This window comes from Odocoileus virginianus, chromosome 24 (genome assembly GCF_023699985.2).
Source record: "Odocoileus virginianus isolate 20LAN1187 ecotype Illinois chromosome 24, Ovbor_1.2, whole genome shotgun sequence".
In the NCBI taxonomy this organism is placed as follows: Eukaryota; Metazoa; Chordata; class Mammalia; order Artiodactyla; family Cervidae; genus Odocoileus; species Odocoileus virginianus.
Genome location: NC_069697.1, coordinates 584,523 through 602,883, shown reverse-complemented (window position 1 = coordinate 602,883; position 18,361 = coordinate 584,523). Strand labels below are relative to the sequence as shown.

Below are 18,361 nucleotides of genomic sequence, written 5' to 3'. Positions count from 1 at the left end.
GATCCAGCACTGAATTCTGCTGAAGGAAAGAAGGAATTTTCTTTAACAATAAATGCCATTTTCAATAAATATTTTTAGGACTCATTAAAGGCAAAATAAATGTGCTAATTGGCAAGCGTGGTTCAAAAGGACTTCTCTGCTCTCCAGACACTTTGAACTTTGCCCATTTTTTTCTTTGGCAGTGGAGTGGAAAAGTGGATTCTGTGAACCTCTTGATGACGTTTTGTTGGATTCTAAGACATACTGCATTTAGATTTGTGATCTGCAAGAATTCCATTTGTACCTTTTACTTGAGACAGTGCCACTGATGATGATTCCAAATGGTCTACTTTTATTATTTATTTACCTGGCTAATAAAAGCAAGTTAAACTGAAAGGCCAGTTTAACTTGATTTGGAAAATTTAGTCAATTATTTTATTTCTTAGAGTGGTTTTTGTGGAGCAAAAAATGGTGCACATTTTGTCCAGAAACAGTTAATTTTTTTTTCCTTCCTGAGTCCACATCAGAGATTTTAAAAGAAAGTACTATCAAAGGACCCTCTTACCAGGTGAGTGGTAGAAGTAAATAGCATAATAAAGCCCACAGTTATTATTAAATCATTTGCATTTTGTCTTTATTCTAACCCAAGTTAATAACGTCAATTAATTTAATGAGTTGACACTGTACCACCTTCTAGATGCTGTGATTCTTGGAGGGACGGCCCTCATGAAAATGAAACCAAAGTTGCTGGCGCAACCTTGGGGGAACAATTACGTGGGTTCAGTTACTGTCATGGCCACTTACGTGTCAAGGCTTTTGATAGCCATTTGTAACCAAAACCTTGCATTTAAAAACACTACTACTTTCCTTGGCAGCCATCCTAACCTAATTAGGAACTAACGCAGACTTGTACATTTCTTGTAAACACGTCCATCGACCATAGGATCTAGCCAGGGCTAGGGCATGATTGGAGCTTGATTGAGGGGTTTATCTTTTTCTCCTTTCCTATAATGCTCTCACAGGTCTGGATTATATTCAGCAGAGCTGCTTTTCCTTTTATTCCCCAGTTTTGACATTTTAAATTGATTTATTCTCTTGCTCTCATTCTCTTGCTCTTACTCCTCTTAAACATTGCTTTCTCCCCCCTCATCCTCCTTTGTTTTGCTCTTTTAAAAAATTGTGGCATTTTATCATTTAAACACCTACAGAAGAGCTAGTCTGACAGTGAGGAACAAGATTTAATGATGACATCCGGGAAGACTGTATTTTTTAAAATGAGAATTGTGTATTGCAAGTTTGATATTTTTTGAAAAGCTTCTTTAGAGAGAAGGATTGCTCTGTTTCCTAGGCGATTCTGGCAAGAGTTTGCCATTAGATGAGCACACAGAATAAGATACCGATTTTGGTGTAAGCTGAGATGGTGCTGGTGGTAACCAACCTGCCTGCCGATGCAGGAGACACAGGAGACATGGGTTCGATTCCTGTGTCGGGAACATCCCTGAAGAAGGAAATGGCAACCTACTCCAGTGTTCTTGCCTGGACAATTTCACAGACAGGAGCCTGGCAGGCTATAGTCCATGAGGTAGCAAAGAGTTGGGCACAACTGAACTCACAAACACACATGGTGGTGAAATGGGCACTTATGTGTGCTCAGGGGTATCACTAGTGAGAAGGACATAGTCACCCATTTGGGTTGTAAAAAGTAATAATAGTATTAGTAGCTAATTTTAAGTGTCCATTAAATGTCACATTGCTCAATCACTCAGATGTGTCTGACTGCAATGCTGTGGACTGTAGCATGCCAGGCTTCTCTGGCCATGGGATTTACCTGGCAAGAATACTGGAGTGGGTTGCTATTTTCTCCTCCATGGGATCATCCTGAGCCAGGGATTGAACCCACATCTCCTGCATCTCCTGCATCTCCTGCCTTGGCAGGTGGATTCTTTACCGCTAAGCCACCTGTTCACATCCTCTGCCATGTACTTGACCTATTTTTCATATAATCTTCACAACAAGTCTGTAGATATGAAAATCATTTTCATCACCATTTTGGGATGAAACTGAATTTCAAGGGAGTTATGTAGCTTTCATATAATCATGCAGCCAGTAAGTCTGATCTCAAAACCTATATATATATTTTTTCCCATTTATTTTTATTAGTTGGAGGCTAATTACTTTACAACATTGCAGTGGTTTTTGTCATACATTGAAATGAATTAGCCATTGATTTACATGTATTCCCCATCCCGGTCCCCCCTCCCACCTCCCTCTCCACCCAATCCCTCTGGGTCTTCCCAGTGCACCAGGCCTGAGCACTTGTCTCATGCATCCAACCTGGCTGGTGATCTGTTTCACCCTAGATAATATACATATTTCGATGCTGTTCTCTTGAAACATCCCACCCTCACCTTCTCCCACAGAGTCCACAAGTCTGTTCTATACATCTGAGTCTCTTTTTCTGTCAAAACCTATATTATCAGACACCAACTTTGACGGTCTTCCCATTAATCTGAATGTAATTCTTTTTATAATCCTCTAGAAAAAGAGCATGAAAAATTGTATTGATAAGATAGAGATGAGCAAATATTGTTCCTGGTAAATGTCTACCTGGACCTGGGCTAAGAAAAATCTGTTGGGTAAAGATATTGTCTGTGCCTTGGATTGCTCCCTGGGTGTACTAACAGGTTTTGGCAAACCTAAGGGGCAATGTGGCTTTTCTTTTAACATTTGTTACACTTCATCTGCAAAACTCGTTCTTCCAAAGTAGTTCTTCCATCACCTTTGGAAACAGGAAAGTCTGTTCAGTGAGGAAATGAGCATCATGTGCAAGTAACACCTTTTCCTGTGGCCCTTAGTCTCAGGAATGAGTTTTCAGCTAATTGTAAGCGTTAAGTAATAGAGCTAAACTAAGAACACAATTACTGAACCTCAAATGGTGAACTAGCTGGTGTTGCTGTTGGCTAGAATAACTTCCAGGTTTGGGCTTTTAAGATGAACATGTTTTATGGATAATTAGTTGTTTAGAGATCTGATGTGAAAGTGATCAATATGGAAAGTTAAAGCCAGGCTTTTGTTGCTGTGGTATTTATAGGATGAGATGCTCTGGTAGGGATGATTAGGAATCTGGTCCTGAGTGTTGGTTGTATGGCTTGGGCATACCTGTGGGTGCGAGGAACAAGTAGGGTCAAAGGGAAAAGAAAGTGCATAAGAGAAGAGTTAAGAGAACAGAGCAGAAAAGGAAAGGATGGAAGGGGAAGGGGAACTGGGAAGGAAGGAAGATTGAGGGAATATCAGGAGACCAAAAGAAAGCTGTCTTCATGATGGAAATAATTAACTCTTGTCTCAGGCAGATGCCAGTGCTGTAGTCCATAGTTTAATTACTCTAAATATTGCTGTGGGAGAATTTATTTTGATCACTGAATGACTTCCATGATTGGGTAACAAATCCCTTTTGAAGAATGATTCTTCTATTTTCCTTTTCTCTTCTAAAATTTCAATTAATTGATTTATTTATTGAACTGCATCAGGTCTTATTTCCAGCATGCAGCATCTTTGTTGTGTCACGGGGGACCTTTGTTGTGAAGCACGGAGTCTCTAGTTGTGGTGTGTGGGCTCTATAGTTATGCACCGGGCTTAGCTGCTCCTTGGCATGTGGGACCTTGGTAAAGAATCCGCCTGCCTTGTGGAAGACCTGGGTTCGATCCCTGGGTTGGGAAGATCCCCTGGAGGAGGGCATGGAACCTGTTCCAGTATTCTTGCCAGGAGAATCCCCATGGACAGAGGAGCCTGGTGGGCTACAATCCATGGGGTCACAGAGAGTCAGACATGATTGAATGACTAAGCACACACAGCACATGTGGGATCTTAGTTCCCGACCAGGGATCACACCCATGTCCCCTGTGTTACAAGTCAGATTCTTAACCGTTGGACTGCCAGGGATGTCCTCCTTTTATTAAGTGAAAAAGAAGCACGGTTGTTGGCCCCTTGAGTTTTACACTTCATGATGTATCTTGGAGATTGTTTGATCAGAACACTGAAGGCCTTCTCAGCCTTTGTATAAGTGACTTTGTATTCCTTTGGCTATACAAGGTGGTGTATATAATTGGTCCCCTGTGTTTTTTCTAACCTTTGTCTTCAAACAGTGCTGCAGTTACCAGTAGTGTATGTGCCATTCTGTGTTAGCAGGCTTATCTGTTGGATAAATTCCCAGACTCAGGATTACTAAGTTAACAAGTGAATGCCAAATTGATCACTGAATGTTAGCATCTCGGAACTTCCAACAGCAGCGCATGACTATTCTGTAACCCAATGCATTAATACTGATGACAATAAACTTCTAATGACCGCTTTCTACTTGTTGTGTTTTGTTTCAAGAGCTTTAAATGTGTCACTGTATTTAACGTACCCTGAGTTAGGTATTATTACCTCTACACATAAGGAAAATGAGACACAGAGAAACAAGTAACTTGAAAATATTGAGGACATTTCAAACGTGGCTGGTCTGACTTTAGCACTTACATTCTCACTGTCACGTCTGCTACTCCACAGAAACTGGGCACTTACCAGTGGATTTTCGTCCCCAAATCCAGCAGTTCCTAGTCCTGATCGTTATCTTTTTCAACCTCGTGGTGGCATTCAAGGCAAAGCACTAAGTCTTTGAAGAGCTACTCCTTAATTACCCCTCATTTATGGGTATTTTAGGCCTTTACTACAAGTCAAAAGAGAAGGTAAAACATGTCATTTTCAAAATTATTTAGGAAGAAACTGCCATATGTGAGTTCAGACTTGATGAAAACACCCTTGAATGGAAAATTAAAGTGTCAACAAGAGGTCTCAAAAAGTTTCTATCATTCAATAATGATGTTAGAAAGTTGTCAATGTCTATACTGTAGCTAAGGATTTTAAAATTGAAAACGTATTATCCTAATGGTTTATATAGTTAGAGAAAATTTTCTTTAACTTTCTTAAATATCTATACTTTGTTCATATAATTACTTAAGTAGTATTTATTAGTGTGAGTAAAAAATTTGACATTATACATCAATTTTTTGGCCTGACCTTGAGAATTCAGGATAATAAGTAGAATAATAAATTACATCATCTTTGACCCTGATTTAATCTTAGATAAAAGAGAATATGTGGATAAATACAGCTTATATTGATATTTTTTAAGTTCTATGATGAGGTAGAAGATAGAGGAAAGTATAAAAGCTAGTTCTCAACTAAGCCATATAATTACTGGTAATTAAAAACTGCTCAACATCACTGATCATCAGAGAAATGCAAATTGAAACCACAATGAGATATCACCTCACACCAGTTAGAATGGCTATTATAAAAAAAGATAAGCAATAACAAGTGGTGAGGGTATGGAGAAAAGGGAACACTTATGCCCTGCTGTTGAGGATGAAAATTGATAGAGCTGCTATGGAAAATTGTGTGGCAATTCCTCAAAAAATTAAAAACAGAACTACCAAATGATCCAGCAATCCCACTTCTGGGTACATATCCACAGAAATTGAAATCAGAATCTTGCAGAAATAACTGCAGTCCCATGTTCATTGCAGTGTTACAATAGCCAATATATAGGAGCAACCTAAGTGTCGGTCAACAGGTGGAATAAATAAAGATACTGTAATGTCACACACAGGCACATGCACAATGGAATTATTCAGCCCTAAGAAGGAAATCCTGCTGCTTGGGACAACGTGGATGGACTTTGAGGACATTATGCTAAGTAGAATAAGTCAGACAGAGAAAGATTAATGCTGTATAATCTCATTTATATGCATGAGATATAAATTATACCTCAGATATAAGAAAAATCTAAAAAAACCCAAAGTCCTGGAAACAGTAGAGTGGTATTTACCAGGGCTTATGGGGTGGGAAAAATGGGCAGATATTGTTTAAAGGATACACACTTCTAGTTATAAGATTATCAAGTTTAGGAAACTGATAAACAGGATGGTGATTATAGATAATAATATTGTACGAATATTTCTAAGAGAGTAGATCTTAGATATTCTTATCCCCCCACAAAAACAGAGAGAGAATGTAACTATGTGATAGAATGGTGTGAAAGTGAAAGTCGCTCAGTTATGTCCTACTTTTTGCAACCCCATGGACTGTAGCCTGCCAGACTCCTCTGTCCATGGAATTCTCCAGGCACGAATACTGGAGTGGGTAGCCAATCCCTTCTTCAGGGAATCTTCCTGACCTAGGGATTGAACCCACATCTCTTAAGTCCCCTGAATTGGCAGGCAGTTTCTTTACTGCTAGTGCCACTGAATAATTTATAAATTTATAAATGTAATTTATATTGCAATTTATAAATATATCAAATAACATGTTGCACACTTTAAACTTATACAATTGTTTGTGTCAGTTGTATCTCAATAAAGTTGGAAAAAACATATATGTGTATATATCTTTCTGGGAGAAAAAGCCTAAAAAATTGACTATTATTTTGAGCCAACTGTTCTTTTTCTTTGTTTCTAAGAAAGCAAGTGAACTTCTCTTGATAATGTAAACTATGCTTGACTTAGTTGCTAGAATGTCTGGCTTCTAAGTCTCACCCCTTGCCTTCTTGATACTCTGCACTTTGGGGTCTGAAAGTCTGTAAACTACTTTCCCCAGATTCCCTTGCTGGTTGCCTTCCTATTAAGTTCTGTTAATGGGAGATACTGGCAAGTGATTGGGAATTGGGAAGAGGGAAGGACGTGCGTTTCTTCCTGGCTTCTGGCAGGTGCCTCTGGCAGTAGAAGTCCCCTGTGGGCTGTGGATTCTTGGTCCATGTGGCTCCAAGGGCGGCAGCAGCAGCGGGCATTTGAGGAGGTGCTGGTCCCCGGGGCCCAGTGCGGCATTGGCAGGGAGGGTTTCTCAGCGGCCTCAGAGGCCCCCACACCGGGTTCTGGCAGCGCCGTTTCCTCTTTTGCTCCTCTGGCCCCAGTGGACCCCTGCAGTTACTGAGTTTGGAGTGGACTTCTCTCTTGGATACCCCAGCTCTTGTCAAGGTGCTGGTGAGTAGCTCAGTCACTCCTTTCACTGGCATTTCCCTTTCACACACTCAGGCTGAAATAGCCTGAGGGTGAGCGCACCTTCCTGGGGCCACACTTCTATTTCCATCTAGTCTAGACCATCTGCCTCCCTTACCTTCCTTCACAAGATGTTACGTGACACAGAGGCTTTCAAATAGATGTTTTCCTTTTTACATTTTCCTTTTACATTTTTGTTGGGAAAGACTGCTAGGAGCTGATCCGGTGACATGACTTACACTTTTAAAAGTTTTTTTTTCCCTTTCTGTTCAGTTTGCTGCTTCTGACTCATGTAACTTTTCTTTCCTCTAGCTGGAGGTGGGAGGTGGGAACAATGGTCTGAGCTTTGTTTGGTAGGAAATTCTATCTTTCTCACCTCATTGAGCTTTCCCCAAGAAGTCAAACAGGGTGTCCCCCATAATCACTGCTGCAGGCTCTCTGTCTGATTGCTGCTCTCTGCTTTTGCCCTGCTGTCCACGAACCTTTGTTTCAGTGAGTCACTGATTTGCTCTCACCCTCACTGCCCACTCGCTTTTAACCCTCAGGCACGTTGCTCCCCTCCTGCCAGGCTCAGACACAGGCCTGGGTGCAGATCGAACACAGTCCGTGGAAGCCAACTTCTTTGAAGCTCACTCTGACCACTTGACCAGGCTTTTATCTCCACTGGGGCAGTTTTTTTTTTCTTTTTTCCAGTGCTCCACTTTCTCTTCCTTCAGTCTGGTTTCTTTAAGGGATTCCTCGTGCCACATAAAGGGACATGTCCAAACCCCAATAGCTGGTCAGGTTTAAGTTCTTCCCTGCAGAGCTCCGGGGCCCATGCAGACAAGCATCCCTGGACATTCCACATCAGGAAATAATCTGAACTGCTTGGAGAATATAGGAAGCATCTAGGGGTGGAGTGGTCTGATTCTTCAAGTCATCCTGTAGGACTGTTCTTTATACCCAAGATAACATCAGCTGCTTGAGTTTCTAGATGGATACAGCAGTCATTTTGCAAGCAGATAATCCAGAACCCATAAAGCTTTAAAAAATGACAATTGTTTGAGTATCAAAATAAGAGTGTTCTTGTGAAACCACATGAATAAAAACTATCAGTGATGGAAAAATTTTAAATCCTAGGCAGTTTTCTGTCTGTGGGCTGTGAAAGAGTTATTGGGTTGTTGACTTCAACAATATTCACAGCCTAAAAATTGAGTTGTGCTTTATTTGGTGGGAAGTTTTAGGACTTCAAGCCCAGGAGACAGCATTGCAAGTGACCCTGACAGAACTGCTCCAAGCAGACAGGGAGTGAGCCAGGTTATATAGAAGTTTTGTAACAAAGGGCACGTAGTCTGAACATCAAGAGATTATTATTAATTAAAGAAAACCAGATATCTCAAGTTAGGGAATTTAGCACCTTTCTAAGTTTGGGAAGGTGTGAGTCTGGACTCACTGGAATTGTTCCTTTCATATGCATCTCAGCTATCCTGGGCCAGTATCCGGTCTTTTTCTCACATCCTGAGCACTCCCTTGGGGCTCACCATAGGGAACGGCTGCAGCCTGATGGCTCCCAGGTCCCATGTATTCTTCTCCTTCCTGAGTGCCCTGGGGGCTCACATGGGAGGCCAGCAATGCAGTCACTGATGACTGTGACGTCCTTGTTTCCTGATATGGCAGGAAACACTCCATTTCTCAGGGTCTTTATGACTTACAAACATCTAAAGAAATGGATATAACATGGTTCTCTTCATAATGTTGCATATTAATCAAGTACTCTTTTGTACCACTAATGTTCTTGAGACTAGTGCTGACCATTGCTCTGTTCTGTAAACTAGATATTGGGATTAATGCAGGGAAGCTCCCTGCTCTCATGGAGCTTGTGTTCTAGTAGTTTAGGATTTGATTAGATTACATTCTAGGAGCTTTGGGGATGTCCAGAAAAGATGACTTTTGCTAGTATAAAAGCATACATTATACAGCATTGAAACAAGTATACTATCAAGGGTGAAACAGATCACCAGCCCAGGTTGGATGCATGAGACAAGTGCTCAGGGCTGGTGCACTGGGAAGACCCAGAGGGATGGGATGGGGAGGGAGGCAGGAGGGGGTATCGGGATGGGGAACACATGTAAATCCATGGCTGAGTCATGTCAATGTATGGCAAAAACCACTACAATATTGTAAAGTATTTAGTCTCCAACTAATAAAAATAAATGGCAAAAAAAAAAAAAATGCATACATTATAAGGGACCACTGTCTGTTTAAGGGCAAGGGGTAAAAAGAATGTTCAGAAAATAGAGGGGGCTGTCAAATGTGAATGTAACCAAAATGTAATATGAAAAATGCTATGGTAGCATATAAACAAGATATACCTTAGAACAATGGGGATTAATCAGATTTCACAAGAGAGTATGTTTAAGCTTTAAAAACAACCTAATAAATAGTTTCAAGAAACAGCACAAAGCTGGATCAGATTAGAGACTTCCCCAGCTGAGTATCAAGGGGACATCCAGGAGGTAATCATGGGACATCTGAGATATAAGTAAGGAAGCAGATATGGGAGGACCTTTGCCCGTGAGGGTCAGAGGTGAAGGCAATTCATCTACTAGTTATAAAATCTGGGGGAAGGGTGGAGGCATGTCTGATATAATAAAATAGCCGGTAGACTAGGTTCATAGCTTGAAAAGCTCTGCTTTCTGGTTTGGCTTTGCATCATTGCAAAACAGAAAGAACAGGTTATTCAAATAATTCAAATTCCTACTAAAAGGAAAATAATGGTAACAAAAATCTCAAAGTTTATTTTATAAAATTATACAATAATTGGCAGGATAATATATGGTTCCTTTTTCAATTTCCATTTAAGAAAAGGAACAGACTTTAGTCAAGTTTGTTGGGGTTAGAATAGGGCAGGAAAATTTTATTCAGCTTCAGATTACTCTCAATGTAGTTGTAATAGTAATATGTCTTTCACACACAAAGATGAAACTTTTGAGCCAGCATTAGGAGGGAATATCTTTAGAGGGTTTGCCTAAACACCCCTTCAAAGATGAGGTGGTTGGATTGGTGTCCTGGTCTCACTTGATCACTCAATAGCTAACATGCTACTAAATATGTGTGCAAGGTGATAAGAATATGAAGAGTTATGAGATGTGGCATATATCTCCAACCTTCACAGAAGTTAAAATCTTGAGAGAAAGACATAAGTAAAAGCACCACCAGGTAGGATAGCATTAAGGTATAGACTAAGGTCCTGGATCAGAAACCATCTGCAGTGTCCATCCACAAACCTGAAGCCTTAATTGAAGACTGTGTAAGCAACTGAGGTTAGACATTTCTCCAAACAAGAAATAGGACAATTCACTAAAAATAAACTTCCAAAAAATCTATTTGTTGGAATTGATGAATTATGGAAGATCTTATTTTTTATTTTTGCTACAGCATTTTCAGCTTTTTCTAAGAATTTTTTGTCCAATTTAGGTGGATGCTAATTTCATGCATATTTTACATGCCAGATGCCTAATATTTTTCAAATGATTAATGCTTTATCTGTGAAAGTGTACTCTTTTCTTTAAAATATCCCGTTTATTGCTGGACTATTTAAGGTTCATCTGTTTTTGGGACATAGGGGTTAATTTTCTTTCAGATCCCTCCTATTCCTCTTGAGATCTAAGTTAAGAAAGTGGAAGACCAAATGGGAAAGGGAAACCTATTTGAAGCTGTGAAGCAGACATCACTGAATTGTTTCAGCAATGTTTTATTGTCAGAAAAAGATTCAGAAGATAAATTGGTATGGGCTGCTTGGGGATTATGTTATGGGAATTTTGATTATCAAATAACTAAGAATTACTCCAAGAGGCATATTTGTAGTCATTCCTTGCAAGGGATGAAAGAAGATGATGTAAGCTTCGAGAGTAAAGTAACATGTGATATATTTTGGAAGAAATAGCTGGAAAAAAATAACAAGAACTTCTGACTCGATGTTCCAGAAATACAGTTAAACAGGCCAAGATTTTATTAAAAGGGAAAAAGTGCATATTAGAGAAATGGGAAGACAATGTTTCTTGCACGGGTAGAAAGGCACTGTGATGTTCTAAGCTGGCCGAATAAGACAGAAGATGGCAATGGAAATATGAATCGGGGGCATAGAACAACCAGATGTAGAAAATTCTTTTCTGGGAGCAGAGAGAAGTCAAATGTTGATAAATGACACTACTGTGAACTTGCTTTAGAAGTGAATATGTGAATACTGAGAAGTTGGTTAACTTCGCATATGATTAGAATATTGGTGATATTGCATTTTTAAAGAACATTTTATTTTATATTGGAGCATAGTTGATTAACAATATTCTATTAGTTTTAGGTATTCAGCAAAGTGATTCAGTTATACATATGCATGTATCTACTATTTTTCCATATAGGTTATTGCAGATTATTGAGCAGAGTTCCTTGTACTATAGAGGTCATTGTTGGTTATCTATTTTAAATATAATAGTGTGTACATGTCAAGTCAGACAGGGAAAGTGGCATTTAATGAAAAGATAAAAAAATCTTGCTTTGTGGAGGAGTGTATTTATTTTAGGCTTTTAACATTTAAATAGAAAACATAAGATAAAGGGATGAAAAAATCAGAAGTAACCAATTGATCTTGCCTGTATTTTGTAAAAGCAGAGAAAAGATCTCTTTAATGGAAAAAGAAAATATTTTTATTAATTAAAGAGAGAACAGTTATTCAGAGGGATTGGAGAACAGAAGGTATAGGAAAAATTTCCCCAGTGTGATGCTTCAATCTGATTTTTATTTTGTAATCACTAACCTGTTAGAAGGTACAATCTGCTAAACATGCTTTTACTTTTTGATATTATTTTTAGTTGTTAGAAGAACCAAAAGGACATTGCTATAATTCAATACTGCTGGCAACATTGTGTGTGCTCAGTTCTACTCTTTGCAATCCCAGGAACTGTAGTCTGTCAGGTCCCTCTGTCCATGGGATTTTCTAGGCAAGAATACTGAAGTGGGTTGCTATTTCCTTCTCCAGGGGAATCTTCCTGACCCAGGGATCCAAACCACGTCTCTTGCATCTCCTACATTGGCAGGCAGATTGTTCAGCACTGTGCCACCTGGGAAGCCCCATTATGTTGGGAAATGAATTCCAAGAACTGTATTATATAGAGTAAGACAAGATTCTATGAGAGTAAGATAAGATAGGAAAAGAAGGGATTCTCTGGTGGTCCAGTGGTAACATTTTGTCTTCCAATGCAGGGGGTGTGTGTTCCACCCCTGTCGTGGCCAAAAAGAAAAAAACAAAACCCCCAAAACAGAAGCAATATTGTAATAAATTCAATAAAGACTTTAACAATGGTCCACATAAAAAAAAAAAGATAAGAAGAGAGGAATAATGACAGACACCTTAACTGTGTTCAGAAGAGAACAATGAAAGTAAAGTGATGTGTTATAGAAAGTGCTCTGGCTGAGGCACAACCATCAGAGAAAGGTTTCATAGAGGATTTACAGAGAATAATGAGTCAAGTCCTGTCTTATATACACTGATATCCCCATGTGTACTGGTCCAGCAGACAGTAGACAGTTTAAGCATCTTTGTATATAGAGAGAAGATGCCATGATCATTTGTCTTCTAATTCTGTTCCCTTTAACTGGGTCCTTTCATCCCCTTCAACATCATGTGGGACCCCAGGTCAGTCGGTCACACACTCTGTAACCATGTGGATAACAACGTTGGCTGACATCCAGCAGGCAAGAAAGGCAAACCCATGTTAGGAATTCGTGTTGATTTCAGTCAAGATAAATTACTGCATTTTCCAGGGAGAGGAGTCTAGTGTAATCAACTAGGCACCAAGTTGGTCTGGAGAACTGGTGCCAAATTGGTGGCTCAGAATTTGTCTCTGTTGCTGGCAGGTTTGGACTTTCATCAGAAGCAAAGCTTGCAGCAGTCCCCTTGAGAGGGAACCCGTGCAGCGGGACTTGGCCTCTTCCTCATCGCACGGCAGTCCTGCGCACGTGCTCCTTGTGCTGAGACTGGCGTGGTTAAGGGCAGAGGCTGCTGACGGGCCTTGCAGTCACTCCATCTACTGCTTTGTCACCTTCTCTGATGGGTAAAGTGCAGTACTTTTCCCCATTCCGGTAAGTGCACACCTCTTACCAAACCTCTGTGTCTTCCATATTACTATATATTCTTTATGCTGTATTTATTCTTGACTCCAGCCCTTCTCTTTCCACACAAAGTGGATGACCAGGTGGATTGCTTAAAACCCTATCTATTGGGAGGGTTTCTCGCCCCACTTCCTTTCAGGGCTGCTCTGAATCGGGCAATAGAGCAGCAGTTACCCATTTTGGGCTTATACTCACATATGGAGTTGACCAGGCTGCCAAGGGTGGCCATTTTCCTCCTCTAAATAAGCTTGGCCATTAGTTGATCATAATGGACTCCTCACGGAGCCACAGATAAGAGCTGGAAGAGAGGTACTGGTGTGACGGTGGTACATAACACATGGGACTGGGGTGGCTGCTGGGTGTCTTGTTAAGACCTGATGCCAAATGTACCATTTGCATCTTATGGGATGCTGCTGGGCCCACCTCACCATATGATTTGGTAGGTCTGATAGAAAACTTGTGATGGACATCCATGTCTCAGATAGTCTGTCACATGTTTTCTGTGAGAGAAGAATCTCTTAATTCACTAAAGTTTCTGTAGCTGGGTCTCATCAGCAGCTGAATATAATTTCTAACAGACACAAAACTTCATATTTCACAATGCAACCCTGAAACTGTGCTGTGCAAGCTACTGTCAGTCTGGGACTTTGCCACCAGTGGCAATAAAATCAGCAGCTAGCACCAGAATGTAGACCAGTTCCTTTACTAAACACACTGTTCAATTCAGCTGACTTTTTCTTTTGGTTGCAAGATGTTCTCAATGAAGAGAGCAGGCTGATTTATATTCTGGTGTAAGATCTTTATCTCATAATGTAGCAAAAAGTTAGCACATTGACACCTTAAGCAACATAAATCTAAGGCATACATCCCGAAGTGTAATTTTGAGACAGATGTACTAGGGGATAGAAAAAATTCTTTGGTTTAATTGTTGATTCCCTTTTGAAATTTAAACCTGTCATTATTGACTGGGGCTATTAAGAAATCTTCTTTTAAAGAACCCTCTAACTACCTCACTGTCCTACTCTTGGAAGCATATAGTGAAAAATTATTAAACAGGATTTGTTTTCACTGACTTTTGTGATCACAGCAGTATCTGACATTTTGTTTACTTGAAAGCAAATAGAAATCTTTCATTGTATGCTTCTTAATATGCCATTTGTCTGACATCAAAGTTTGCATACTGCAAAGCAATTGTTTTACATGTAGATTTGGCTTCAGTTTCAGAGTGGAGATTGAATTACATGGTTTGCCAATGCATGTGGTAAGTGCTGAATATATAGTAGCTATTATTCTTATTTGAACTTGGGTTAGCTCATCACTATTCAACACTTATTCCCTAGATCCTACTGTGTTTATCAGAATGTATTCTGTATGAATGGCAATAAATAGACAGAGCTGTGTAAACCTTTCAGGGCAAAATTACTTAGCTAAGCCCCAGCCTGAACTGCTAACTTCTATCTTTATCTGTAGAAAATCAAGGAATAGACACCAATAGCTACTCACTGCTCTAACCTCATAACTTTTTAAACTTTCTAGTGAGGTTAAAATGCTCTATTTCAAGATCATGTTATTCTTGGGAAGGACTTTATTCTGACTGTATGCACAGCTTTTCTTACCATATGAATCCAGTTGACATGAATTCCGTTAGAAATTCTGTGGTAGAAAATATTTCCTCCCTGCCAAATGATTGAATGGTACAATTCTCGTTAACTTTTTAGTCTAAGGAGGTCAACTTTATGGATATGGCAAGGATATATGCTTTTTTTAACTACAGAACTTAATTTCCCTAGCTTGCCTTACCTGGAAATGTACTCTGTGAAGAAGTTCTAGGGCTGGCCAAGTAGAAGACATTTTTAACCTAGTCTTCTGCAAATCAGTGGAGGATGTTCGTATAAAGATGGACAATAGCTAGAATTTCCACTTTTGAAGAAAAATGGTTTGTGACAACTGGGCATGACCAGGATAGCATTTTAAATTCCTATAGAATTAGAAAGGGAATAAAGTAAGGGCCAAATACTCTCAACAATGATAGAACCTGCAAAAAGGAAGAGAAAGAGATGAGGTCCAGCTGGAAGAGAGGTGAATCTGGCATGCTTTTTAATAGTGCATTATTTCACTCTCCAAAGTGTTTTGATTTGGACATTTAATTATGTGGTCTCTCTACTTGTGGCTTCTGAGCATTCTGCCTGATCACAGTGTTCTTTTTCTAACTGGCCAGTGCCCGCCACCTACTCCAGTGTTTTTGCCTGGAGAATCTCTGTGGACAGAGCAACCTGAAGGTCTACAGCCCATGGGGTTGCAGAGTCAGACACAATGGAACAACTAAGTACAGCACAGCGTGCCATAGTGAAAGTGAAGTCGCTCAGTCCTGTCCGACTCTTCGCGACCCCATGGACTGTAGCCTACCAAGCTCCTCCATCCATGGAATTTTCCAGGCAAGAGTCCTGGAGTGGGTTGTCATTTCCTCCTCCAGGGGATCTTCCCGACCCAGGGATCGAACCCGGATCTCCCACACCGCAGGCAGACGCTTTACCATCTGAACCACCAGGGAAGCCCAATACCAGTTGTTAAATATTTTTAGTATCAGATATGAGATTAGATTTGACATACACTACCACATGTAAACCAGATAGCTAGTGGAAAGCTTCTGCATAGCACGGGAAGTTCAGCTTGGTGCTCTGTGATGACCTAGAGGGGTGGGATGAGGGTGGTGGTGGGAGGGCACTCCAAGAGGGAGGGGATATATGTATACATGTAGCTGATTCACTTTGTTGTACAGCAGAAACTATCATTATAAAGCAATTATACTCCAATAAAACAATAGGTAAAAAATATGACAGAATGAAAGGTGTAACCTGGTGCCATCCCAAGCAAACTAGGATGTATAGTCACTCTGGTCATAAATATAAGACTCTATTGATGTAGAGTCTTACATAAATATAAGACTCTACTGAATAAAATGAAAAATTTGGCTTGGTCTTTTTCAAATCTCCAACATTGTTTGTATCTGTTGAGCATATTTAGTCTTAAGAATATTTGATACATTTATCTAAAACTGGTTTCTAGAGCACATTTCTAAGAGAAGCCTGCCTACAGGTATGCCTGCAGGAAGAGTGACAACGTTTAGGCTCTGTGCATGCCTGAGGCAGGCACATAGATTTACATGTAGCTATAGCTACAGATATAAACACAGATTCATAGCTATAGACATAAACAGAGACGCAAAACTATCATCATATATTGGAGTGTTTACTATTAGCCAGGCTTTTTCAGCTTTAGAAATGATGAACTTGAGGTCGATTCAGAAAGGCAGGTGATGTGTGCATGGGAGCATAACCTGTTAGAACTGGTATGAGAGGAGATGGGAGCTTCTACTCTTCCACGCTATGTAAAAGCATCTCTCACCACCAAACAACTCCCTTATTGCTGACATTTTGCTTCCTTGCTTAGGGTCTGGTATATCAGGAGACAGACAGATCAATCTACCTCTTATAATTGCATATAAAATTTGCTGTGACACAGGTGGAGAGAACTAAGTCATATGGGTAAGGGGAAACTTCCTGCAGGGGGACGGCTCCAGGTGAATTTCTAAATTAGTCAATTGGTTAGACTGCCTCAGGGCTTCGTTGCAGCACGTGGAATCTTGGTTGTGTTATGTGAGCACTTTCATTGTGGCACACGGACTCTGGTTGTGGCTCTTGGGCTCAGTAGTTGTGGCGCATGGTCTTGGTTGCTCGAGGCATGTGGGATCTTAGTTCCTTGACCAGGAATTGAACCTGCATCCCATGCATTGCAAGCGAGTTCTAAACCACTGGACCACCAGGGAAGTCCCTCCAGGTGAATTTTGGAGGATGGGGAGGAAAACAGAGGGATCTGTGTGTGCAAAGACACTAGCCCAAAGGCCTGCATGACATGTTTGGGGAATGATAATGAGTATTTGGGGATAGTTGGAGGTGGAGGAGTGGATTTGGTGCTCAATTGATTAAGGTGACAGCATCCTGTACACCTTCAGAAATCATCTCAAAAGGCTTCCATTATCCTCAATGGTGAAAAATTGAAAGCATTTCCCCTAAAAGCAGGAACAAGACAAGGGTACCCACTCTCACCACTACTATTCAACATAGTTTTGGAAGTTTTGGCCACAGCAATCAGAGCAGAAAAAGAAATAAAAGGAATCCAGATAAGAAAAGAAGATGTGAAACTCTCACTGTTTGCAGATGACATGATCCTCTACATAGAAAACCCTAAAGACTCTACCAGAAAATTACTAGAGCTAATCAATGAATATAGTGAAGTTGCAGGATATAAAATTAACACACAGAAATCCCTTGCATTCCCATACACTAACAATGAGAAAACAGAAAGAGAAATTAAGGAAGCACTACCATTCACCATTGCAACAAAAAGAATAAAATACTTAGGAGTATATCTACCTAAAGAAATAAAAGACCTATACATAGAAAACTATAAAACACTGATGAAAGAAATCAAAGAGGACACAAACAGATGGAGAAATATACCGTGTTCATGGGTTGGAAGAATCAATATTGTAAAAATGGCTATTCTACCCAAAGCAATCTATAGATTCAATGCACTCTCTATCAAGCTACCAACGGTGTTCTTTGCAGAACTAGAACAAATAATTTCACAATTTTTATGGAAAAACCTCGAATAGCCAAAGCAATCTTGAGAAAGAAGAAGGGAACTGGAGGAATCAACCTGCCTGACTTCAGGCTCTACTACAAAGCCACAGTCATCAAGACAGTGTGGTACTGGCACAAAGACAGAAATATAGATCAATGGAACAAAATAGAAAGCCCAGAGATAAATCCACGTACCCATGGACACCTTATCTTTGACAAAGAATGCAAGAATATACAATGGAAAAAAGACAACCTCTTTAACAAGAGGTGCTGGGAAAACTGGTCAACCACTTGTAAAAGAATGAGACTATAACACCTTCTAACACCATACACAAAAATAAACTCAAAATGGATTAAAGATCTAAATGTAAGACCAGAAACTATAAAACTCCTAGAGGAGAACATAGACAAAACACTCTCTGACATAAATCACAGCAGGATCCTCTATGACCCACCTCCCAGAATATTGGAAATAAAAGCAAAAATAAACAAATGGGACCTAATGAAACTTAAAAGCTTTTGCACAACAAAGGAAACTATAAGCAAGGTGAAAAGACA

At 40.0% G+C, this 18,361-nt stretch overlaps 1 protein-coding gene across 3 annotated transcripts in view; it reads left to right on the top strand.

Moving 5' to 3' along the window:
• LOC139030790 (uncharacterized) overlaps positions 1–18,361 on the top strand; it is a 200,032-nt gene that overhangs the window by 117,478 nt on the left and 64,193 nt on the right. For all 3 annotated transcript variants that reach the window (XR_011483167.1, XR_011483168.1, XM_070454196.1), the window contains exon 2: positions 12,906–13,130. Coding sequence is in view for 1 of the 3 variants with exons in the window: in XM_070454196.1 (XP_070310297.1) it covers positions 12,906–13,106 (201 nt within the window). In the remaining 2 variants the exon portion in view is untranslated. The remainder of the gene's footprint in view (positions 1–12,905; positions 13,131–18,361) is intronic.